Raw genomic sequence first — 27,316 nt, 5'->3', positions numbered from 1 at the left:
TATCGACCGATATCTAAATTACCAATCTTTAGTAAAATTTTTGAAAAAATTGTTCATGAACAACTATATAACTGCATCGAGTCTGTAATACTCGTGAACCAACATGGCTTTATGAAAAAAAGATCGGTTGTATCTAATCTTGCCATTTTCATTGAAAATATTACTAAATCAATGGATGATCAAATCCAAGTTGACGTAATCTATACAGACTTCTCAAAAGCGTTTGATAAAATTGACCACAGTCTTCTTTTGTCCAAATTACTAGCTTTGGGAATTCATGGGGATTTATATAGATGGTTAGTCTCCTATCTTAATGTGCGCACTCAGGGAGTAACAATAAATGGCTTCATCTCTGAGATTGTAAATATACCCTCAGGTGTGCCCCAAGGATCTCACCTGGGACCGTTACTGTTTACAGTTTTCATCAACGACATTGTAAAATGCTTTAATTATGCAAATGTTCTACTTTTCGCTGATGATATGAAAATATTCCTGCCTATTAATTCTATAATTGACTGCTTTAAACTACAAGAAGATCTGTATAGGCTTAATGATTATTGTATCCGCAATCGTCTCAACATGAACACTTCTAAATGTTATGTAATTACCTTCACTAGAAATAAAATTAAGTTTGACCATAATTATCATATAGCTGGCCAACTACTCAAAAAAGTTACACAAATTCGTGATCTAGGTGTTATACTTGACAGTAAACTTACATTTGAGGCTCATATTGATATGATTGTTAAGAAAGCCCTTAGAATGCTAGGATTCTTATTCCGTATTGGAAAAGAATTTAATAATATCATAACACTTAAAATATTGTATTTTTCTTATGTTCGCAGTCATCTTGAATTCGTTTCTCCCATATGGAATCCTCAATATAATATTTACATAAATCGCATTGAAGCCATCCAAAGAAAATTTGTCCATCATTTAAATTTCAAACTAAATTCAAACCTTGTGATGTTTTGGACACTCACATAAAATAAACGAAACGAACGTGCTCAAAAAAAATTTTTGTTTAGACAACGACGGGAGATTTATGGACAGACAGGCCTGGAGTAAACACATTCACACGGGACAGGGCGCAGGGACGGGGAGTCGAGTTTTGAACTTGGGCGCATTGACAGCCCCGAGAAAGGGATACAAATCAGAAGTGTTGTTTGAAATTACAGTTAATTATTGAATTCAAATGGTATTAGAGAATATTGCGGAATATTGAATTAAAGTGAAAGATTATTGATCCGGTGTTTGTGTGAAGTGAAAGTGGTTCGACTCAGTGGGAAAACAATTAATAATAATGACAATAATAATAATTGGATAATTTGTAGAGCGCCGTTTTGTAAAAACCCACCTCAGGGGCGCCAGGTGTTGTGCAATCGCGATTGTGTTATAAAGTTGTGTTGATTTAAACGTGATTTCGTATACAGTTCGAACTAGATTGCTTGTCTTAAAAACATGAAAATAATAAAAATAATGATTGCGTTTTTAAAACAGAGTGAATGTACTTAAAGGCAGGAAGTGTTTAATCGGGCTAAGTTATTGATTTGGCGAGATGGCATTCTATCCACGGAGACCGAAAACCAGAGAATCAAATAGATTATTAACTGTGGGTTCGAATCCTAACAGATTAGGGAGGTACAATTTTATTTACAGGAATATTTAATTACCCTTTTATAAGCGTAGGGAGGAGGTCGAAAATTAAAGTGATTTAGCTATATAGTGTAACCAGGTAAGCTTCACGCTGAGAATGAGAGGTGCCTAACTGGGTGAGTTTTTTATATTATTTATTAAATTCCAGAGGACCCCCTTTAAAAGACGGATACAACAAAGTTTACGACACCTGCCGCCCAAATAATGTTATCATTAAAAGGAATACCCTAGACGGATTGTCAATCAGCTGTGAGTGAGAGAGAGGCCAATGACTTTTCATATATAGGCCGAGAGGCACGGAGTACAGTCAGTCAAAGGGGAAGTTTTGCTAGCGTATGCCGTCCCAAATTGAAAGCGATCGGATGCAACCAGACGGAACAAAATGAAAACTTTTCTTCTGTTATTTGACTTTCTAATTTAATACTTTTTCATCTATTGTTTGACTTTCTAAGTTACGAATTGGGATGCACAAAAACAAATCTAAAGTCGAAAGAGGGAGATGGTAATCTCCGAAATAAAACTACCAACCGAACAACTTTTCTCAACAGGTACCTTTCGAGAGGTAGGCAGCCTCTTTAAATTAAATGCAAAAATCAAACCAATTATCCGTTTATACCTACCTGAGAGGATAGGTATTCAGTAGGAGTTACCCATACCTAATACACGAGGATGCTAGTAACCTCATAAAATAATTACTAGAACCGAATATTAAAATACAGACAGTCCTCATCCTAAATTTGGCATATCGAGTAGACCTTACATATATCTCACATGATAATTGGCTGAATGGGTAGGCACACAACCTATCGTTAATAAGCGGGCAAAATGTCGACAAGATTGTCGTGTGTTATCTATGTATTGACCTAGAAAGGGATGTAAATCCCCGACGACGTGGGAGTTACAACGTTTTCTAGAGGTGGCACGTAACTTAGGACCTTACGTGTCACATTTTCGCGACTAGATTCGTGATAAAGGGATGTTATGGTTTTCCCCTTCTACACTCAGTAAAGTAGTTTATCCTGGAGGTGTTTGAGATTGGGGCAATTCTGAAATTGGTGAAGAGACCTGGTTTTCTTTATTCTGGCGTGAAGGTTGCCGATTTGGAACAAGGGGAGACCCGGCCGGTTGTGATATCCAGACACGCAGATATCGATTGCCTTGTTCGAATTATCATCCATCAGTTTTGTTTGGTAAGCGGAGGAGCCAGTCTTAACTTGAAAAAAATTCATTTCCTTTCCTCTCCTTCCCCTCCCAAAATATATACATGGATGGCGCCGACAACTAACACCATAAATTTATCGTATGTATATCACATATATAAAATCTAACACTTTATTATACTCACATAACCCTACGATAGATAGAATCGCGTAGCTAGTTGGGGGAGCAGGCGACTTAGAAGATAAGGTTTATGAAATGGTTTTAAAACACAGCGGTAATGGATTCAACTCACTCTATCTCAAAAGAACCGAGGGATACCACACATACATACATAACTAGGATTCTAAACCGAGAAACAAAAAACCAACACAACGTTCGGTGAAGCCTTTTTATACTGAACCGTCACGTGAAATGAGTACGTTCAAGGTCGTACGTCACGTGGACAAACTAGGATGTACACACTTGAAGGGGTGTGTAATAAAGAGAGGAGGAAAGGCTTATAAAGACCACAGGGAGGATATTCCTACCCCGGATATACATAACCAAAGCCTTATGGAAAAGTTTCCTATGGGACTTACAGAAAATTTATCGTAGAAAGAAGAGAAGGAAAAGTTTGAAGTAGAAAGGGCAGATCATTACAACCTTGACGTAAACAGCTCGATGGACCTTTATGGACTTAAGCCATTAAAAACTAGAAGAGACTCCGCAGATATAATATATCTCCATAAAATTATCAATGGCTTTATTGATTGTTCTCCCCTTCTGTCTGAAATTAATTTTAGAGTCCCGAGCGTTAGAACTAGAGAAAAATCACTTTTTCATCTCCATAAATGTTCTACTAATATAAGACAAAATGCGTTTATATTCAGAGCCTGTAGTATATTTAATAAGAATTTTAATGATATGGACATATTCTCAAGTAATTTAGGAACCTTTAAAAGATATGTAATAACTAACATTAAATAATTTTAAATATTCTACTTGAAGTTATCATGTTATTGCTTTGAATCCTTTCCAGTTACTTACCTTCCAATTTATACTCATGTGTTCAATTTAGTTGTAGGTATACGTTTATTATATTGTTATTATTGCTATTGTGTAGTGCTTTTATTGATTGCTGCTGTGTTGAAATTTTACAATACATTTTGTTTTGAATTTTAGTTGGTTATTAGTATATCAGTTAAATTTAAATTTTTGAAATTTAGCTGGTTATTAGTATATTAGTATATCAGTTAACTTTAAATTTTAATTTATTTGTGTTCCTAGATCTGTTATTATTTTTTATTTATTATTTACAATTTTGTATTTTTTGTAAATTTCTCAGGCCACGGGTACAGAACCCTTAGTTTCTTGTTTTAATATTTTTTATTATTATTATAATTTTAAGTGAAAATCTGTTATTGGATTTTATCTTTATTATTTAGTTTATTCTTATATATGTAAATAATCTGTTGATTTTCCCAAATAAATAAAATAAAATAAAACATAGCGTGAAGAAAAGACGTCAAATTATCCACTAAAATTCATTATTTTTCGTTTCCAAAAACTGAAATACTTCTCATTATTAGCTAGCCAACTGATTAAAACTGTTTTAAAATAAAATGTGCGTATTAACTGTGTCCATATTATCTGTATGTTTTCCCATCTTTAGAATTAATGATGGTCTTACCATTACGCTCTGTTAATTAATATAATAAAAAAAGTTATCTTTTGCAAATTTACATAAGGACTATCAGTTGCTTCTGCGGAGTGAATCGTGGTACCTGTGGATGTTTCATATGTTAGGTTCACAATTTTGACCCCGACCTTCGACCCAAAATACTACGGACGACTTGGGAAGCCAAAACAATGGATCACACCAAAACACCCCGACGTATCAACTTATTGTGATTGAGATTATATACACATGGAAATACCTACGAACTAGCAGCCCAAAACACTCGACCACACCAAAACACAAATATAAAAATTATTATTATTTTACCAAATTTTTTCTCCATTAATACAGCTCTAAATGATACCTTATGCAAACATGGTGTTTGTGAACCAACCTACGTACAAGTCCGCTTTGTAACCTAAAGTTCCGTTTTGTAACTGTCCAACAACTTTGCACACGATATTATCATTTTTTTCGCACAAATAAATATTGAAAGAGTGTGTTTTTTCTTAATTATGTTCGAAAATAATTTGACATTCAAATTATATTAATATTAATTTTTATATTATTTAAAAATCGCTTCTATTATGTGTAATATTTGCATATAGTTATAATTGAAAATAAAAATGCATTTAAAAAAAAAATATGGTGCGTTTCATCATTTTCGCTCTTAATATATAAAAAAAAACTATATCATAAGGTTATGAAATACATTTTTTAATTACGAGCGCTCATAAATAATGTATTTATTATTATTATAATTTTGTTACAAAATATACTCCGGATGGGCACAAAAATGTTTTTTAAGAAAAAGAAGAAACTTAAATATATTTTGCTTAATTTTGCGAACAAAAAAAATTTATAACTTTAACTTTTTTTAAAACGGACTTTTAACTTGTTATAGTTAATGTCAGTTTATCGAAACAAACGCCATGGTAATAAGACAGGTTTTTTTTACGTCTTTATGTTAAAATTAGACGTGTTTACTGATTAGCATTCCGTGTATTTTGCGAATTATGAATGTATATATTTTATACTTGTTATAAATCATAAGTTCTAAATCACGGCTAGTAAAAATGCGTCTTTCATCCGTAGATGAATTTAATGGGAAGATATGTTACTGAGATAACGCGCGTGGCTGCACTGAACTGGGTCCAGTGGACAAACTGGTGATTTACTGCGTTTAGTTTTAGTATCGCACATAAGCCCGTCGGTCAGACAAGCTGTCACCGGCTGGCACAAACGCGGCGAGCATGACGTCGATACAAAAATGGTCGTAGCTCGCCTGTGACGTCATGTCTGCCGCGGACAAGCTCGCCTGTCAGTGGGCCTCTTTAAGCTCGCAACTGGTGTGGTGAACATGAACAAATCTTTCGCAGAACTTAAAAATTAACTTTGATATTTGAAGAATTGTTCAAATTCTCTGAAACAACCCGTCCTAAGCATAGGTTAAATCTTATAAAAGTCAAAAGTTTGAAAATCAAATATATTCAAAAGGTTCTATGGCGAAATATTGCGGTAGGTAGATATTTTAGTTTTATTTCTTCGAATTTTTATGTTATTCGTAATGTATTGTTTTTTTGTCTACTGTAATTTGTATAATTATCCGTGTTCCTTAGAACAGCTGCTGTAGATGCATTTTGGAATAATCGAATCAGTATGTAATAAATTAATAATTATCTCACTAAAGACGAATTGTTTCATAGAATATGAATAATTCATCAAATTTTAACCGTAATTTCTGCGAAATTTCTATTCAATTTCTGATATCATTTCAGTGATGTAAAACAACTGGTTTATAATGCTACAATAACAGAACTTGAACTTCGAAATTTGATCAATTCATCAAACTTCAAAGTCAATATTCAAGTTCTGAGAAAGTCCTATTTAAGTTCTGTTATTATCCAAGTACTGTGAACCAACCTGCCCATGATTAAGTAATAAAATAACTTGAATAAAACTTTCACAGAACTTGTATTATAACCTTACGAGTTGTTTAAATTCTGCAAAACAACCCGTCCTTAATGTTAAAACTTCATAGAATTTTCCCGAAGCCGATAATTTTATTCTTTTAATTGTAGGGTGGATGTATTTTCACTTTTTTATGTTATTATTTAAACTTTTCACGAGTATTACAGGACGTGAAAACTAATCACCACTCCTCACAGTTCTAGGTAGGCAGAGATTAGTGAACGACACAATTCTGTCGTGGTATGGATTTTATTACGCTCAGATTTCATACATGATCTCTTTCGTTTTTAATTTTCGTCATCGACTTCTTCCATTCACCTGCGTTTCATATGGGTGTCTCATTGCGGCTTATTGCTAGCCCAACTTACTTTGATTATTTTACTAGCTAATACAGCATTCTTACTATTTATTGCACATTTCGTTGCATTTTCCTGCATCCTCCCTTCTGTCAATGTCCTTGTTGGCTCACCCGCCTGAGAAAAATACATGATGATTTATGATCCATAAGATTCTGCAATTTTTTTTTCATTAACCCCACATAAGAGGCCCTGAGGAAAATAATTTCCCTCAGGGCCTGTGTCATCTTTTGGGATGCTGTGTGAAGGGTATTTATTTAATTAAAACCAGCCTCTCCCTATCTGGCACGCCACGCAGCTGGTGGGCAGGCGCATCCGGAACACACCTCACCTGATGAACCCGGGCACCCCTGCTAAATCACCAAACGTAGCGAACCACTTGGGGTGACCTATGGCAGAGGTGTTGGTTATTTAATAAATGGTTCTCGGGGGGAAGGGAGGGGGAGTACCCAAGGCCGCCTCCGAAATAAATAAATGCATTCTGCCGGATTTGCGAGGTGGTTCCATCCCTTGAAAACTTGAATATTCAATAATTATAGTGTTTTATCATTCGTGGTCATAATAAGTATTATAACTTAATATTATTTTAATTAAAAAATTACGTCATCTGATTATTAAACGAAAGGTTTAATTCTAATGAATAAAATACATATTATGTACCGAATGCTGGACTTCTCTAAAGGGGATTACTTTCCGAGACTTACTGTATCGCGTACCTCAGAGTCCATTATTTGTTTGTTGAAAGTCCTTTTTCCACTGTAACCAATCCTTGAATCTTCCTAATTCCTCGAACCGGACCCAACAAAGGCTTTCAACTTTTACCAGCGACGGACCCTCCTCTTCTTACAATAAAGCTATTTTGTAACATAATTATAATTTATTATGCTCGTCTTCGCATACTCTCGGTTTTCATGAAATGAAAATTCTGAAGCGGTAAAGTGTGCAAATAATTTGTACGTTGGTAACATAACACGTATAATACCTAATTCATTGTATTATTGTGTTGGCTCAAAGCTCAAACCTCTTTGAATGCCAATTAGGAACTACAAATGCCTAGCTCATGTTACTGGAATCTAATAAGATCTATTATTACGTTTCTTAGTAACCGTAGTAACTTTATGAATTCGTATGTGCAATGCAGTCCTACCTGAAATAGTAGATTATTATGCAAACAATTGCAAACGGAATCACTGTAGCTTTATGTACATACACACCACTTTAATTATACTAACACTCCAATCTGTTTCAATTCAGTCCTTCATCAGAGCAAATATAAACTATATTAATTTATTATCTATATACTACCAGACCAATATTCAAACACCAAAACGACTCACGAAAAGATGTAAAACTGTGCATTTACATATTCTTTTCGTGGGTAATTATGATATAATAGGTAATTGTGATATTTGAAAACCTGGACTTTTTATTGTCATAGATTGACAATGGGCTTTAACATCTTAACTAGCAGGCGGCTGGAATAATCTGCACCCTGACCTTAAGGTTCTCACCTTATTTGTTGTCCTATTATTCTCGACAGCTAACGTCATCTATGGGTAACCCAATTGACTACTACTAGTGCCACCTATGAACTCTTACATTATTATCAAGGATATCACAATGACAAGATTGTACCTAAACCGTTTGGCATACTCCTATAAATTTTGTTATGAACATAAAGTTAATATATATATATACATGTACACAAAATACTTTTATATGTTTTATATTCCGAACAACTCGGACCTATAGTCGTTAGAGGTTAGAGCGTGCTATGAAAGCTTTTCCATATATTTTGGTCTTAGAATTCGAGAAGTGTTTTAGGTTTCGGAACATCATCCAAACTTGTTCTCGTGAAGTTTCGAAAGTTTTCGCGTTACTTTACACGAGAATACTTATTTGGAACTTGTGATCCTAAAGCGGTACAGATTTTGTGCTCTTGTAAATATTGTCAAACTCAATTACAAATTCTATGTAGTTCACACAGCCGAGGGCTTTTGTGTTATTATTATTGTCATCAGTGACTGACTAGCCTATGCTGGATGAAATCCTTCCCAGATTTTTTCATCGCTTTCATGCTTTACGCTGCCACGAGTTTACTTTACGTGCTTATCTCTCTGATTCAGTGAGGTTTAGGGGGTGCCTTGAGCTCTCTTTGTTCCTCAAACGCCAATGCATGACGATATCTGTCCTTCAGCGGTCCACCCTCTGAGTGATGTGTCTTCCTCATTGCTGATGATTTTTTTGGATATTAATTGATTTCAGTTACTTTTGTTTGCTTGGTGACTGAATGTGGCGAAGTCCTGACTCGACCACTTTGCATTTTGTCTATCTTTAAATTTATTTATGTGTTCCTATTCCGGTCAATCCTGACAAGATGGTAGCGGTGTTTGATAGTAATTTTTTACTCCGCCGGATCAGATCAGCGTTGCGACAGTATCGAGCTGTCAAGTCGGAGTAATCAACACTACGCGAAGTCTTCTGTTCACAGACCTTCTAGTCTATCCGTTCGTCTCTTCTCTCTGATCTCTTCGGGTGATGCCTCTCCATCCCACGTTGCGTTACTTACACATTTTGAACCCCTCGTATTATTTTCGCATATTTTTGTGTCCGTGTTTGGCTTCCATATAACAACTAAATAACACTTGGATCATTTTTATAACGCCACTTTTGTGAAATATCTCCTCAGGGGTGGTTTACGAAAACTCAACTGTAGTTAAATTGCCTTAAAAGTAAAGAGCTAAGTTTTTTTTAAAATTTATTTTTATTTTTAACATCTTGAAATATTAGAATTGCAATTTCCTAGGATAAACTGTCACAAAAGAAAAGACACAACATGCTTGCTCTGAGGTTAAGCACAGGAAAAGCTCGCCTGGGATGCATTCCATATTATTCTTCAATTACACGCATTTGCCATTCTCTACAACAATAAGTGAATAGATGAGTTCTTCCAGTATCTGGATATTGACGTTTACTGCATCCCCCTATACCATATACCAGTGGTTGTCAAACTCATTAGTCATATGAGTTAAATATCAGCAGTACAGTGATTTAGATTTCTTTTGAGAGCCAAATTTCTTTACAAGAACCCTGTTTTTAGTACAGTAAAAATATTTAAATTGACCACTTTAAAGTGGTCTAAAACATATTTATATATTTTTATTGTAAATTATGGTGAGCCACAAAGTTAATGCTTATTACAAACCTGTTTTTAGTAGTCGGTTAACACTAGGTATACTGAATACAACTATATAATATATATAGAGATTATTATAGGTATACTGAATATATCTATATAATATGTAGAGATTATTACTAGGTATACTGAATATAATTATATAATATAAAGTGATTTTTACTTTGTAATAATCTTACTTATTCATGAAAATTACATTTTACTATTAAAAATATAATTTTTATCCGAATACATAATATATATAATTTGTATTACTAACTGACGTTTTTAATTACAAATCGAAATATGAACATTTATATCGATATTATAGTGATTTATTTTTAGGGTACTATGCCGTGTTGCGCTACCTCTTTTTATAGCCAACGTTTCCAGTGGCCATCATCAGGGCAGATGCGTGTAAAACTGTAATGCTGTCCGAAACGTTGGATAAAAAAGGAGGTAAGGTAAAGGTGTCGCAATACGACATAAAACCTCAAAATAATTCACTTTAATGCTTTTGGCTACAAAAATCTCAAATCATATCTCGCTTATATCGATAATTCAAAAATAATAATGACAGTTTGTCAAAACAACGAGCGCAAACTGCGCATTCGCAAATATAACAATGTTTTTTGACCGTCCGGTGGCAGAGTTGACATCGCGTTTGGGTCCCACCCAGGCGTAGTGTGTTCAATTCCTCGGTTGGCTAAGTTTTCCATCACAACACAAGCAACATTTTCCGCATACTGTGGTGTCGGTAGGAAATTTTTAAATATTGCCAGGTTATTCGTAACCAGAGAATATTTGTCTTTCTTTAAAAAATAAAAAAGTCTATTGTGTAAATATTAGAGAAATACAAATAAACGATTCGTAAGGAAATAATGCACCGAGGAACGCCAACCACGTGATATATATGTCTTGAAAAAACTCTAGACAATAAAGAAATGTCAAAATACAAATGACTACTCTAAGGATAGACGGCAAACTAAAGTAACAAAAAACAAACTAAGAAAAGTACAGTCGTACCAGAGTAACCGCCTATAGCGCATCTATTTTGTATCTACTTACTTTAGGTTTCAATGGAAACTTATTTTTGATTTAAGAAACATTATTAATAATTAGTCAAATAAAATGTATTTTGAACACGTCATCATTCTTCAAAGAGCCGCACTCTAGTAGACAGAGAGCCAGCCGTAAGTGGCTCGCGAAGCGTAGTTTGCGATCACTGCCCGATACAACACGCAGAGATTGAGCGGAACGAAACCCTACAATGACAGTTGCAATTAGCAAAGAAACGTTTTGAAAAACCATCCCCACCCCCGCTAGTATTTTTAATTACAAACTCTTCATCTTGCATAAGTTACTTGCAAGTTAAGAAATTGGGATCATTTGCATTGCATCACTTAACCAAAGTTGCGAGTGCTCCTCCGCGCCTCTGGAAATATATTTTCAAAATATTCAGCTGCACGTTTTAATGAGGGCGAATAGTTTCACGAGCTCCCGGGACTAAAATGTTTTCGGTTTGTAGAATACACCCTCCCCGGCCTGAGAGATTCTCCCTCACACAGGACGTCATAAATTGGTTGTACAAGCGGAGACCAGGTAGATTTGCATAAAACTCTAGCCTGAATATGTAGGATTACTTTTTTTATTTCGGTCTCGAGATAAAACATACATTATTTACTAGCGCTGCTTTCGAATTATTTATCAACCTAAACTCGTTGAAAATTATGTAATGTTGCAGCTTAGTTGTTTTATGCATTAGGTGGGGTATATTATGAATTTTCGTGACCCGGGAATATTCCAATTTGTAATGAACATTTTGTGTAGCCCAATGTGCTTAAAATTATGCACAATCGGCTACGTATAGTAGTGACCGCTAAGGCGAAGCTTTGCTAAATCACTATTTTGATTAATCTTTATAGCGAATTTGTGTACATTACGATTACCAAAAAATATGCTTTAGATAAATTTAAGGTTTTCCTATCTTTTCGCTTGAGTAGAATACAAATAAAATAATAAATTACTCGATAAAAAATATAAATGTAAACTAATAATTTTTTTTTTCAATAGAAATGTTTGAACGCGTAAAGGAAACAACTTAAAAAATACAGTACCTAATATACCTAAGTATTATAGCTAAGATTATCTGTGACAGTTTCACTTGATTTTGCTTTTTTTGCTTTCTTATAAAATTATTCACAAAATAATTTTAAAAAAAAAAACAGTTTTGTGCTTGAAATCCAACGTTTCTAGACTCCGTTTGTCAAGCGATTTTAATGCCTATTACCTACAGTAAAAGGTATACCAAGAATATACCCATTTTTGGCTCGTAGCTTCCTATTAATCATATTTGAACTCATGATATTTGAGGTTAGTGAAAATACAGCAGTAATCGCTGGATTCCCCCACTCAGGCTAATAGTACTTTTAGATAAGACAATTTGGCATTTAAAATTTTCGATTCTCTACGCACATTTTAAAACACTATTTATCATTCTTGAATTTTTGGAAAAGCTTTTCCATTTATTCATCATTTTTATTTAAAACTTTCGTGTTTAAAATTGCCTGCGGAAGTAGTATGTAATTTGACTGTGACTTTTGTCTGTGTGTTCAGTACCTGCGTTACACATTGTTATACGGCTTTTGTTTTTTTCGCAAAAGTGCTCACAGTTTTAATTTAGGCTAAAAGCTTTGCATCAAAGCTAAAAAGTCTTTACGAGTTGTTAAATAATTTTAACTTTTTTTCAATAATATTATTAGTGCAGAAATTTCCAGAAAATAATATCTTGCATGTACTAAAATGGTGTGAATCGCCCTGTAGTGATTATTTTCACTAGACGGTGCTATAATATAATATTTGTATTATTGTTTGATTAGTTTTAAGAATGCCAAATATAATAAACAGCCATCTAAGTATATCTATATGGATGTAAACACCACATATTTAAAATAGGTACTAATCACTGTAACCCTGTCAACCTCTCTTACTAACTAGAGTCTTATACGCCGGTTCAATGTTGGTATGGTAAGGCCGAACTTAAGCCTGTTTTTTAACCATACAAACGTCGTAGTGATAAGTTAAGTTTTTCACTTTTTCGACATTACACGCCGCGTAATATTCACATCGCATTTATAGGTAAGGGGGAACGTGTACCAACACATTTTACTCTTCACTTCGTAAACAAAGTGTGTCAATCTTCTGTAATACTTGCACTAATTTATTTTTATTTACATTTTTACAAGAATATGTATAATAGATATTGATTATATTCGTAGTTCTCCTCACTAGGAGATCCTGTGTTGAAGGGGACTAGGTTTTGGAAATTTTCAGTGTTTAGAGAAACAATGAAAATCAGAGGATCAGAGATTATGATCAGAGGATTATTATTATTGTTTTTAGCATTTCTCTGATTATTTACTGATTTGGTAGGTATATCTACATATGTATTAAGAGTCAAGACTCCCAACTATTAATTGGGGTATGTTGTGAGGCAGGAGGAAGGAGATGGGGAGGAGGTAGGTCTGGCTACCTGGCTATTTCGATCTGGTTACCAAACACGGCCAAAGCCATTTTAAGCAACGTTTCAATTCTGTGGTCTTACACCAGGGCGATACCGAGACATCTTCCACTCTGGAAAGTGCCGCAAATATATATATATATTTCAAATGAGTAAATTTTGTGATACACTAACTAAACAAATAAAATTTACTTGCGCATGCCGGGATTTGAACCCGCGACCTACAGCTTGCATACACCGCGACCACGGAGGCCATCAAAAGTATTTGACGGAATTAAAACTGGTTGTTATTGGTATCGAATACCAATCATCGTATACGCCGATAATCCCGTAATGGTAGTTAAACTATTCCTTTTGAATACTAGTGTGGATTTTTTAATAATAGAATAGAACTATACGTTGAAACATTCTATTATGTGTTCGATAACACTTACGTATTTCGAAATGGCGACATTATATCGTACAAGAAGCAATATTGAGTTGGCTGCGATGAGCATATTTTTGTATGAATTTAAAATTTTCTTGTAAACTCAATTCCATTGAAGGAGGTCGTCGCGTTGGAAAATGTAAGTAGGTACCTGCGTTACAAATTTTCCCTATAGAAACGAAAACATCTAATGGATACATTTTATCTCGTGAATATCAAAGGAATACGGCGACTAACTTTTTAAAAAGGATATCTTCCTTAATGAGGAAGTTCATTTTCGTTGTTTGTGTTAGAAAATAACGTAAAGAAGCTATCGTTACGTGAAAATGAAGAGGGTCGAAGGAACAACGGAATATTCGCTCCGATGAGATCGAAGCAATTTGCTTTATGTTTTTCATCCTTTTAGTGCCACCGCTTTGATGGATGAATCTAGTAACTAGATCGTTACTATGTTTATTGGAATTTATCTCTTTTTAGATCATTAATATCTGTTATGTGTCATCGTCTCGAAGCTTTCGTTTGGGAGAATCTATATTTTTCATACATAATGTGGCGACGATAAAGTGAATAACGTCGCTGAAATTTAAAGTTACTCGTGCAATCAATCGTGGGCAAATGTGTGATTTATCTGGGGCGTGTAATTACGTTACGGCGCGATTTCGGGCCTCCAAACCTCATCATCTCGGAATCCAATAAATATGTAAATTTATAATGTTTCCCGCAAGATTCTCGTAAATTACCTGGGAACTCATTCCGCCAAATGCACGGGAATGTAACGCGTTACCCTTTTGCATTTCCTCGCCGTAAAAATGGCCTCATAAATGTTAATAAGACTTTTCAATTTCGCGGGTATTTAACTCCTTGTATTGAAACACGTGTGATCTTGAACGTGGCCTTAGAACTATTCATTTTTATACATTATTTGTCTTCTAACAACAAACTTAATGTTTTATTCCGCCTTCCATCAATAAAATTCGAAAGAAAAAACATTTCTAAAAGTTTTTAATTCATTTAAAATATATTATTTCACTGTCTGTATAGTTCCCGAAAGCACTCAGGCCTTAGGCATATCTTCCGTGCTTCACCTTATTCCTTTGGTAGTCCTTTCATTAGTATTCCTTTATTACATAGTAGCCCAGTCCCTTAAATAAAGTTCACCAAGTTTATCATTGCGTGTTAGGTATCTCCTGGTTCTGCTAAGTGACGCTTCAGATATCTTTCCATTAATGCTAGGCCGTTGACACCATGCATGAATCGATATTTATTCGTCCTCTTCCCATTTCCTACAACTATTGATGCTTTACGAACGATGAATGTGTGGCAGTGTCCTACCAATAATAATTTTAGCTCGATTGCAGAATTTCTGAATCGGTGTTTCTTCGTCCTCTTCACATTTCCTATAACTATTGATGCTTTACACTCAGTTGCATGTGTCTCCAGGTGTGGCAATGTCCTACCAATAATAATTCTAGCTTGATTGCAGAGTTTCTGAATCGATGTTTCTTCGTCCTCTTCACGTTTCCTACAACTATTGATGTTTTACAAACGTTGATTGTGTGGCAGTGTCCTGCCATTAATAATTATAGCTCCATTGCAGAGTTTCTGAATCGATGTTTCTTCGTCCTCTTCACGTTTCCTACAACTATTGATGTTTTACAAACGTTGATTGTGTGGCAGTGTCGTGCCATTAATAATTATAGCTCCATTGCAGAGTTTCTGAATCGATGTTTCTTCGTCCTCTTCACATTTCCTATAATTATTGATGCTTTACAATCAGTTGCATGTGTCTCCAGGTGTGGCAATGTCCTACTAATAATAATTCTAGCTCGATTGCAGAGTTTCTGAATCGATGTTTCCTTTCCTCTTCACGTTTCCTACAACTATTGATGTTTTACAAACTTTGATTGTGTGGCAGTGTCCTGCCATTAATAATTATAGCTCCATTGCAGAGTGTCTGAATCGATGTTTCTTCGTCCTCTTCACATTTCCTACAACCATTGATGTTTTACAAACGTTGATTGTGTGGCAGTGTCCTGCCATTAATAATTATAGCTCCATTGCAGAGTTTCTGAATCGATGTTTCTTCGTCCTCTTCACGTTTCCTACAACTATTGATGTTTTACAAACGTTGATTGTAAGGCAGTGTCCTGCGATTAATAATTATAGCTCCATTGCAGAGTTTCTGATCGATGTTTCTTCATCCTCTTCACGTTTCCTACAACTATTGATGTTTTACAAACGTTGATTGTGTGGCAGTGTCGTGCCATTAATAATTATAGCTCCATTGCAGAGTTTCTGAATCGATGTTTCTTCGTCCTCTTCACATTTCCTATAACTATTGATGCTTTACACTCAGTTGCATGTGTCTCCAGGTGTGGCAATGTCCTACTAATAATAATTCTAGCTCGATTGCAGAGTTTCTGAATCGATGTTTCCTGTCCTCTTCACGTTTCCTACAACTATTGATGTTTTACAAACGTTGATTGTGTGGCAGTGTCCTGCCATTAATAATTATAGCTCCATTGCAGAGTTTCTGAATCGATGTTTCTTCGTCCTCTTCACGTTTCCTACAACTATTGATGTTTTACAAACGTTGATTGTAAGGCAGTGTCCTGCGATTAATAATTATAGCTCCATTGCAGAGTTTCTGATCGATGTTTCTTCATCCTCTTCACGTTTCCTACAACTATTGATGTTTTACAAACGTTGATTGTGTGGCAGTGTCGTGCCATTAATAATTATAGCTCCATTGCAGAGTTTCTGAATCGATGTTTCTTCGTCCTCTTCACATTTCCTACAACTATTAATGTTTTACAAACGTTGATTGTGTGGCAGTGTCCTGCCATTAATAATTATAGCTCCATTGCAGAGTTTCTGAATCGATGTTTCTTCGTCCTCTTCACGTTTCCTACAACTATTGATGTTTTACAAACGTTGATTGTAAGGCAGTGTCCTGCGATTAATAATTATAGCTCCATTGCAGAGTTTCTGATCGATGTTTCTTCATCCTCTTCACGTTTCCTACAACTATTGATGTTTTACAAACGTTGATTGTGTGGCAGTGTCGTGCCATTAATAATTATAGCTCCATTGCAGAGTTTCTGAATCGATGTTTCTTCGTCCTCTTCACATTTCCTATAACTATTGATGCTTTACACTCAGTTGCATGTGTCTCCAGGTGTGGCAATGTCCTACCAATAATAATTCTAGCTCGATTGCAGAGTTTCTGAATCGATGTTTCTTCGTCCTCTTCACGTTTCCTATAACTATTGATGCTTTACACTCAGTTGCATGTGTCTCCAGGTGTGGCAGTGTCCTGCCATTAATAATTATAGCTCCATTGCAGAGTTTCTGAATCGATGTTTCTTCGTCCTCTTCACATTTCCTATAACTATTGATGCTTTACACTCCCAGCAGTTGCATGTGTATCCGGATGTTGCAGTGTCCTGATTAATTTAGCATTAATCCTTCAAACTTCATTTAGAGTTTCTACTCTCAGTTTTAGAACATAAAACTGTGTTTAAAAAAAGTGTTATAAAAGAATCCCATTATATTCATAATAATTAATTCAGATAAAACCGGGTAGGACTTTAATCCTGAAAAGCATTAACGTTCCGATGTAATGCCGCGGGGAGGCCATATATTTTTAAGTATCACGTACTACTAAGAGTCACGGTGAAATATTTCATATAATATGCCGCGCTACATCTAACCTTTTATATATCTACTACTTTTTTCCCCTGGGTAGGATTACCTACTGTAAAATCCGTTGACTATAAATATAGTATTATCTATATGTATTCATGAGATTGTGAATTTTATGGTTCCATGATAACTCAACACAGTGACAATTCAACACACATTTAAAAAGTGATGTAAAGTCATTAGAAACTATGAAAAAAAAAACCTAACCTACTTAACCCAGTTAATAAAGTTTTTGTTTCATTACTCTCCATGACTTTATATAACTTTTTAAAGATGTGATGAATCATCTTTGTGATGATTTATCCGGTCACCGAATTTTATGTGCATATGTACACGCTTTCTCGGAATTTTATCAATGCAGGCCCTATACATAATAATATTTCAGTTACGATCAATGTTTGATTGATTTATCACTGTAAATAGCATCATGAAGGAGGAATTTCTAGTACTCGTATTTATGGGTTTCTGTAATAATTCTCTCTGCCTAATTTTAACCACAAAATGAAAAAAAGGTGAACAATAGACAACACACCGGGCTCATCAAGTGAATTTTCCATTCTTACGCTACTAATTATTTATTTTATCTATCGTATTTTATTTGAACAAAGATAATTTTTTTAAATCCTGTCTTTGTTCCCATTTCGTGTCATTTTGCCTGTTTTGCTGAGCTTTTGTTGCACAATGCACGGCCTATTTATAACAGAGGGAGAGTAAGATAACCGAGAGCGCATTAGAGGAGCTATGCGCGACGATGCGAACGTAAAAGCAGCATTATATTTAAAATTCTATGCACCGCCCAGGAAACTCGTGTTCCTACAAATACGATATTTTATTTATTTACAACTGATCGAGTGAATCTTGCGACGTTCTTATCAAACCGACTTTAGATGTCAACTTTGATTGAGTGTATTTTAAAATCGTTATATATGTTAGATTTAATCCGCCTTGTAGCATATTTGTTTGGGGTCAAATTCAACCTCACTTTACAAAACAATAACAGCCTTTCTAATAAATAAACACTTCTCAACCGTTAAACAGTGTTTTAGTTGCACATTGAATAAAGACCGTATAATTTCGGTTTCGAATTATTGCTAGGTAATTGTATTGTTTCAACATCTTAATCGTTCAGTCATAATTGTAATTCTTTACATAGTGTAATAATTCTTTAGTCATTTGAATGTGTGTTGGTTGAAGATTAGTACGAGGACCAAAGAACTGTTGTGTTTGCATTAATTTGGTATAGGTTTGAGTTAAAGTTTCTCGAACTCAGTGGAGATTTCCGAAAGAAAGTATCTCTCAGTAGGGCCGGGATAAAAGTATATCAAGAAATATTATTTTCTCATTCCATGCATATGCACAAATTTTCAGTCTGAAACATTAGATCTCAAAAACGCTATACTTGGCATCCTAGATGACCTAGATAATAATGATCTATCAGAAGACCGCTTTGATCTTTGTATTAGAATATGTTTAGGTAATGATTTCACGTTACGGTGACAACTGCAATAAATATTCGGAAAAATTTTGTCAAAATCTTACCCTTGTCAAATTTTTTTTCGCAGGAGCGCTTTTTCGGATGGGTCACACCAGGAACCAGTATACATACCTTATTTTATTTAAATATTGAAGACAATATTAGTGATTTCTAAACGAAAATCTGAAACAGAAAAATCAGAAAAGGAAACGGTCACATCTGGGACTCGAACCCAGGACCCTTGTCTTTCCGGGACAGTGCTCTACCAACTGAGCTAATGGGACCCTATTCCCCTCGGTCACTTTTAACTGTATCATATTTTTATTTTTTATTTACTTTTATTTATTTTACTTTTATTTTATTTTTTACTAGCAAAACAAACATTCTCGGGTTTCAAATAACCTATCAATATTTGAATTCCTCATTCTTCCATCATTATTAGCTCAAAATGTTTCTTGTGCAATGATGGAGGACTTAGAAGGCAAAAGATTGAACCAACGACGTCTAGATGGGATGCTGACCCATTTCTTCATTCGGTTACTATCCGGTCACCTTGTCTCACAGTAGTTACAATAAATAAAAGCTGTTTTATATCAGGCGGCAAAATATATCGTTACGACTCTGTGTCTGAACTAGTGACAACTAAACGCGTAGCGTTTATTTTCACTCGTTACCTCATCATGCTCATTAGCGACAAAACTTTAATTTACCTTTTCATTTTAAGTTTTGATTCATTAACTCATAAAACCCCGTATATATTAACCACCATTTTTTCAAGTCAAGTCAAGTTTCTCGTTAACTCTTTAAGTTTTTAAGTTCCAAAAATATATATGTCATTTTTGAAGAAAATATCTATATATTTGTTATGCCGAAACGTTAATTACCTATATTAAATTCCCTCGACAAAAAAACTTAACCAAGGGATTCGATGACTTGCTTTTTATCTTGCGCGAACACATGGCAAACTAGCGAAGTAAACAACGTTCATTTTGAGATTTATCATATTTTCTTTCACTTTCTTTTGCGGTTAGTAGTTAGCATGGATAAAAAATAGGTTCTCCGCGACAGCTTGGTTACGGGATTAGCATATGATGCATTACATTTTTTTTAAATTTTCGCTCTCTGTGTCGGTATACAAATTATAGTTTTTCATTTATTCTTATTCTCAGGTAATTCGCTCGTTTTCTGGCATCGATATATCAACTATAGATACGGCGTGTCTTACAAATTCGGTCGAATAATCCAGCCCAACAATGAGTAATTTTATAACCAAACTCCCCATCTGATTCCCTCGCCTCGCTTCGAAAGCATAATATCTTGGGAGTCAAGTAAAAAGCAACGCTTCTTGCAATCTTTTGAATGCGAAATAATGCACTTTCTCTTTAATAAATGTTTTCGTAACCCAATTTTTGGAACCAATAATTTTAGTATCGGTGTCATTTTTAACATGCACAGTGCACACGCCCTATGTAGATTTTGTTGGTCGATGTTCTCTGGTAATTCAGACACCTTTGTGTTCACGTAAATATGGTTTTCATTGGAAGTATAACTTTCGACTTCGCTTAACCTTGAATTTTTTATGGGATTTACTTCTATTATTTTCAGAACCATACCATTCGGTACTCGTACTCAGTAACTAATAAAGAAAGTTGTCTGTTGGGTATAAAACATATGTATTAATCAACAAAACCTAAGTATACCTTTTTATGTAAATCATAGTAACTTGTATGTTCTCAATAAGTTAAGTTAGATTTAAATAAATTATGTTTGGATTAAATTATCTTAGTTTATGTGTTTCTTAGCGTGTTTTTTGTGAAATATCCTTGAGATGATTCTAATAAACCAGCACATTTTGTATTATCAATTTAGTAGATATTATTATTTTAAAATCAGAATCATTTTTCTATAACAGGTCCATCTTTAGTTTCATGTTTATGTCAAAAGTCCGAATGTCAAGTACCTACTGAATTCGGGCGAATTATTATATTGCGCTGGTCTTTCTTGCTAAGTGCCTACCAATCAGAATCAGAAAAAATGTCGATATTAGAGATTAGACAAATATTATTGAAGGTATGAAGAGCACGGTGAGTTGGTAAATTAGATGCTGCATTTGTTTTGTAATTAAGCCTGTATTTTTGTTATAAGTTTTATTTTTTGGAGAAGTAAGTAAGCCTTCTAAATTGCTATTGAATTTATTGTTAACGTCTTTACAATTTTGTTATTTAGGCGACCGCAGCAGCACGGTGTTCGGGTCCATCAACGACGGCGTCTTCGAGGGCAAGATTATGGCCCGCCACGGTCACTACTACGTGGAGAAGGCCAAGCACTACTTCCCGCACAACCACACGGACGCCTTCCACTCGGTCATCTACCGGGAGCAGGACGTCAATGATCCTTACGAGCACATACGAGAAGGTAGGAACTATTATTGCACTTGTGATTCTACGACTTACAAATTAATCAACTCCTTAAAATACCCTTTTTTTATCTCCACTTTCTTCCTCCGCTGTATTATATATGCGAGATAGTGGTAGGTGGTCGCTTTTCATCTCCCCTTATACTTAGTGAGTAGTACTTAGTTAGAGTAATACGAGTATCATCCTTCCACCACAACAATAATATATTTAACTTGGTCGGATGAAACTAATCGTAAAGACTTTAGACAACGACAGGTTAAAGCGGAATTGATAAATGCGTCGGGTTCCCACCCAGACGTCGGTGTTCAATTCATCGGCTAGATAAATCCTCATAATATTTAATAACAATTTTTTTTAATTATTGGCTGACCATGTGGACCTGTGATCTTTCTTTAAAAAAAATAATGTACGACTCTCGCGGAAAGAATCAAAATTATTTGTGATAGCTCAATAGCTTGGATAGCTATAGGTCCTGGGTCCAATATGTATGTTTTTCTTATGCATTTTACTAAACTGTTGTTTATTTTGTTTCAAAATAACTACATTTTTATTATTCACGACATTCTGTCTGTCTGACCGGGAAAAATCTGTTATGAAAATTCGACGAAACGAACAAAATGGAATTATTTTGTGTTTCCTTGGGAGAGATGTGCACATGTGCATGAATTGTAATTTTATGTTTCGACTCTCGTCTTTGATGGTCCCCTGAGACAGGGGATTTTTACCCCTGTATATCAGAGAAGTCTTTTGGGAAAGCAGTCCTCGAAAGGTTGCAGTTTCTACAATAGTTGTCGAAAGCAATTGTATACAATGCAAATATCTTAAAATTTGTGATATGTTATTCAATATGGTTCTGGCCTTCAGGTTATAGGCTAGGTACTGATTATACAGTTTTCCTAGCATAATATTATATTTACCTGGGATTAGACTAGGTCTTAAGACGTTGTCAGAACCAAAATGTTGGACAATTATTTCTAAGAAATTGTTGCTTGTAACAGTTTCATTTCTAATAATGGTACTACAAACAACAGAACCAAAATGTTGCATTTCAATTTACTTCATATACAAAGTACACGTGCAATAATTTTTCTGTTCTTAAATTTTACAGTTTTCGTACGATATTTTCCTTTTGGTTAGGCGCGGTATAATTTATTTAATTTCAATTATAAGTTCAGTGTCATAAGTATACATGTCAGTGTAACACTACAATAATAATGTACCTTTGCTTAATTTCAATGAGTTCTTATATTTATATTTAAGTTTCCTCCAATATAATTACTAGAACGATTTTTATAATTGCAGAAATTCTGGGACTAACTACCATAATATATACTTTGCATTGCCCTGAATACTAATGTAGGGTTATAATGTCGATTCTTCAGTGAAAATTTTCAATTTATCACTTAATACAAATACAAAAGATTGCTTGCTCGGGCAGTTGTGTACAAAAAAACTGTGTAATAGTAATATAATTTAAATTAAATTAATAACTTTGTGAACACCACTATAAAGATTTTTTTTTTAAATTTATTTATTTATTTAACGCCCAGAGGGCTTTTACATGTAGGTGGTACAATTTTAATGACAGTTTTGAAACAAGAAATAAATAATAAAAATAAGAATAAATTAAAAAATAATATATGCAAGTAACAAAATTAAAAAAATACAGCGGATTTGACTGGTTTACAAAAATTTAACTTCCATTTAGGAATAGTGTTGAAATAAGTCTTTTACGTAAACCACAAAATATATAAATAAATTAAAATGACGCCACAAAGTGATTTTCAATGATTGAAGAAGTAATATAATTGTTTATAATCTTATAGTTACTATTCCTGTCAGTCATGGATTGTAACTAAGGGATTCTATTCCAGAAATGTGAAACATGATTTTTATCAATGTATTTCGAAGATCAGAATTAAATTTAAAACTGTGTATTTTTAACAAATATATTATGTAGCTATTAAAAAAAAACATAAAACTAATCTTACACACCTTAAATGAATTACGAAATCTGACTTCGTTTCATTGAATGTGGAAATGGGACACGGTAAAACACACTAACCTTTGATCTAAATAATTAATTAAAAATATATTCAGGTTCGACAGTTGTATAATTGACTAAATAAATCCAAATAAATATATTCCAATTAGGAAGGCGGGTATGGGTACCGCTGATCCATTTATTGGATAACCAACACATCTACCATAGATCGTCCCAAGTGGTTCGCTATGTTTGGTGACTTAGCAGGGGTAAGGTTTATCTAGGTTTTGGCAGCGGATGCGTTTGCCCACCTACTGCGTGGCGGGTCGGATCGGGAGAGACTGGTTGAGGGAGACCTTTTAACTTCTCCAACCGGACTCTCTAGACCCATCGCCTTGCACTGCAGTGGGAGGAATGGATTCATACGTCCGTCACTCCTGGACATATTGACCCCCAGATTCCCACCCATCCCTCGAAGCTTTTTTCCTTCGCAGAACTTCCTCTTCTTCCTTTCCCTAAAAAGATCCTCCACACAGCATGCCCAAAGATGACATAGGCCCTGAGGGAATTTATTTTCCTCTGGGCCTCCTAGGTGGAAATAATGTAAAAACATTTTTGTTGTTTGTTTTTGGGGTGTTATGCCGTGTTGCGCTAACTCCTTCTTTAGCCGACGTTTCGGACAGCGTTGCAGTGTCCATCATCAGGGCAAATCCGGTAGATCCGAAGATGTGTGATCTGCCCTGATGATGGACACTGCAACGCTGTCCGAAACGTCGGCTAAAGAAGGAGTTAGCGCAACACGGCATAACACCCCAAAAACAAACAACAAAAATGCTTTTGGCCGTGAAAATCTAAAAAACTTACCCAATGTAAAAACATGTATATTAAAAATGTTAAATTTTCCAATATTGTACGTTACTATGAAAAATCCAATCAAAACCGTGAGACATGGCGAAAATGCCCACACACAAAATTACATATTCCATCTTACTTCTTAAAATCAGATAATAACGATATCGCATTGATGACGTATTCACCACCGCGACCGGCTCGAAGTTCCCTAGCTTCATTAGGTGTCTTTGTCCGGGATTCTTTTGGCGTTCGTAATACAATAGTTTAGCTCGGTGTACTAATTTGCAGATTGGGCTTCCCCGCCGAACAAAAGTTTAAATTGAACGGATCGTCCGACGACAAAGAAGAAATCAAACGACGAGGGGGCTTTCTCATCCGAGAACCGCGCTCGGACCGGCGAAAGCCATTTAAAATGGCGGCAACCGTACTTTTAAAAGCTTATTTAAACGAGTTGTCCATAATCCGCACGGTCTTATTAAATTGTTTTTCGCGGAGCACTTCGCGACTAAACTGCGAAAGGGTTTATGGGAATTATCCTACCCAGATTTAAAGTCATCTGAAACCCTAAGCAGTTCAGACCAGTATTTTATTGCATTGTTTTTTTTAAATAATTAAATTAAACATTAATGAATAACTTAGATAGACACATATCTGCCATGACTAAGAAAAAACGGTTGGTGTGCGTGTGCCCATAATAAACATCAAAAAGTCGCGTAACGTAACTCGAAACTGCTGATTTCCGAGTTACCTATTTGTAGTAATTACCCCGCGACTTAATTTCGGGACACAAACTGTTTCTTCGTCAGGGCAGTTATTTGTCAATTTAAGTTATTAATTAATATTTAATTTAATAATAAAGTAAATAAACAAAATATTGATATTACAATAAAACGTAGGTTATTTGTTATCTAATCTAGACCCCTGTTTTTCCGATTCAGTTTTTTTTTGGGTAACCGAAACAAAAGCGTTTCGTAATGTTCATTTTAATTTAATATGAATTTAATTTTAATATGAAATTTTCAGCTTTCTGGTGCTGCGCTCCAAATAATGCTTGAAAATCTTTATTTTATTTATTTATTTATTAGGGACAATATTTTTTACAATTCAGGTTTTCCAGTAATGTAGGCCTCACTGGGTGGCTTGCCCGTGCTGAGGCCTTCATTTTATAATATGAAATATAAACTACATAATACATTTAATGAGAAAAATTATACATTTAAAATTAAAAATATATAGTAATATATTTAAAAATTTTAAAAATAGTACATTGAAAATAATCTTGTGTGTTTGTGAGTGATGTGTGCTTATATTGGTTTTGTGTGTTACGTGAAGGTTTTATTTGTATTTATATACTTTACATAACTATAACAACTACCTACTACAAGATCAATATTTCGCTGTTTTAAAAGGGTCCGGAGGGGGGCTGTTGGCTGTAGTGCATCCGTGGTTGTAAATAAATTAAAAATTATACCGGATTGGTAATAATTGATGTTTTTTGTAAACCCTACATCACACGAGTTTACTGAAATCGCGCTTTTGATGTAATATTTTTTTGTAAATAATTAAGAACCCGCACATTTCCTTTGAGTACTTCCGTATTCTTGTTGAGATGTCTTGCGGATTTATTTTTCTGTTATCTCGCGGAGAGTGGTCCATGAAGATGGGAAATGGCTAGGTATAATATTTATTTATCCTGCCCCTTTGTGTCGAGCCCTTACTCGTTGAGTGTAATAAATGTTAAGTGTTTCTCTACTAAATTTAGGACCTGTTAGCTATCCAAGGTCTTCTTTCTTGTGATTATTTGCCCAAACTTACAATGATTCGTTCTTTTGGGAATTCATTATTCTTATTATATAGGACCCGTAAAATTACATTTTCGGAACTCAATTTTTTTTTACCGAATACACTTTATGGAGTGGCGATAAATTTGAGTTTATATTGAATATTTTGCACAGCTTATCTAGTTAGGTGAAGATTAATATTCTCTCTCGTAAATGTATAGCTATTAAATTATCTCTCGATGGTTATTATAATTAGTACGGTTGTTGACTGATTTTTTTTTCTTTTTATTTAGTCGTGGACAAATAAATTTGTTGGATCATAGAATAATGAATAACACAAGAAGTGTATTGTGGGGGTGTTTCGTGATCCAAATATAAACCCAATTTGGGCATTTATTTCCATACAAAACTGTGTTTCACCATGATTACGAAATGAAAATGGGATGGCGATATACAATTACAGTCAATTTAAAGAAAGACAGACGCTTGCTAAATGATCTAGAACCTGGCACATTTGTTTCCATTAAAATTTTTACCGAATACACTTCCAGTTTTCTTCTTTATTCTACATGTAAGTTAAAAATGTAAGGAAAATAATGTCAAGACAGAGCCTGAACAAGATTTCGATAAAGTCCAAGTATTATATATAATTATTAATAACCAAGTATTGTATAATAATTATATTTATTTTTGTAATGTCTTACAAAAATCATTCAGACCAAAAAATTCATTGATTTGAATTGAGTTGACAAGTCTACATTCTTGACAAAGGAGAATAGTATTCATAATAATTAGTAGATTGTTGTTTGTGGAACAGCAATTCATTATTTTTGAGTTTACGGGATAGGTTCTTGTATCTAATCGCTCGAAGTCTTGCTTTTCTCGTATATTTTAGAACAATAAAAATAAATTCGCATTGTATTCAAGGTTTGATATTATTATTTTTTAACTCTTTTTCGGCGTCTCCATTCTTAATTTTACGTCTGTGTTTATCTAATACAATAAAAACGACAATTTCGCCTAACCTTTATTGTCTTTGAAACGAACTTGATTTCTAAGTAATCTAACATGGTGGAATAAATTGTTTTTCCGAGAATGTCCCCGATTGTGCCTTTGAAGAATTTTTATTGTGAAACTATAATTTTATTCAGAATGTTTGGAAAAGTAATATTTATGATTG

At 34.4% G+C, this 27,316-nt stretch overlaps 1 protein-coding gene across 1 annotated transcript in view; it reads left to right on the top strand.

Annotated features, from left to right (window-relative positions):
* kuz (zinc-dependent metalloprotease kuz) overlaps nt 1-27,316 on the top strand; it is a 354,332-nt gene that overhangs the window by 275,308 nt on the left and 51,708 nt on the right. Inside the window, exon 4 of the mRNA XM_089632405.1 lies at nt 21,329-21,517. Coding sequence (XP_089488531.1) covers nt 21,329-21,517 — 189 coding nt within the window. The remainder of the gene's footprint in view (nt 1-21,328; nt 21,518-27,316) is intronic.

Source organism: Hesperophylax consimilis, chromosome 6 (assembly GCF_061612785.1).
Source record: "Hesperophylax consimilis isolate HC1 chromosome 6, BYU_Hcon_1.0, whole genome shotgun sequence".
Lineage (NCBI taxonomy): Eukaryota > Metazoa > Arthropoda > Insecta > Trichoptera > Limnephilidae > Hesperophylax > Hesperophylax consimilis.
This window is presented reverse-complemented; position numbering and strand designations above follow the sequence as displayed.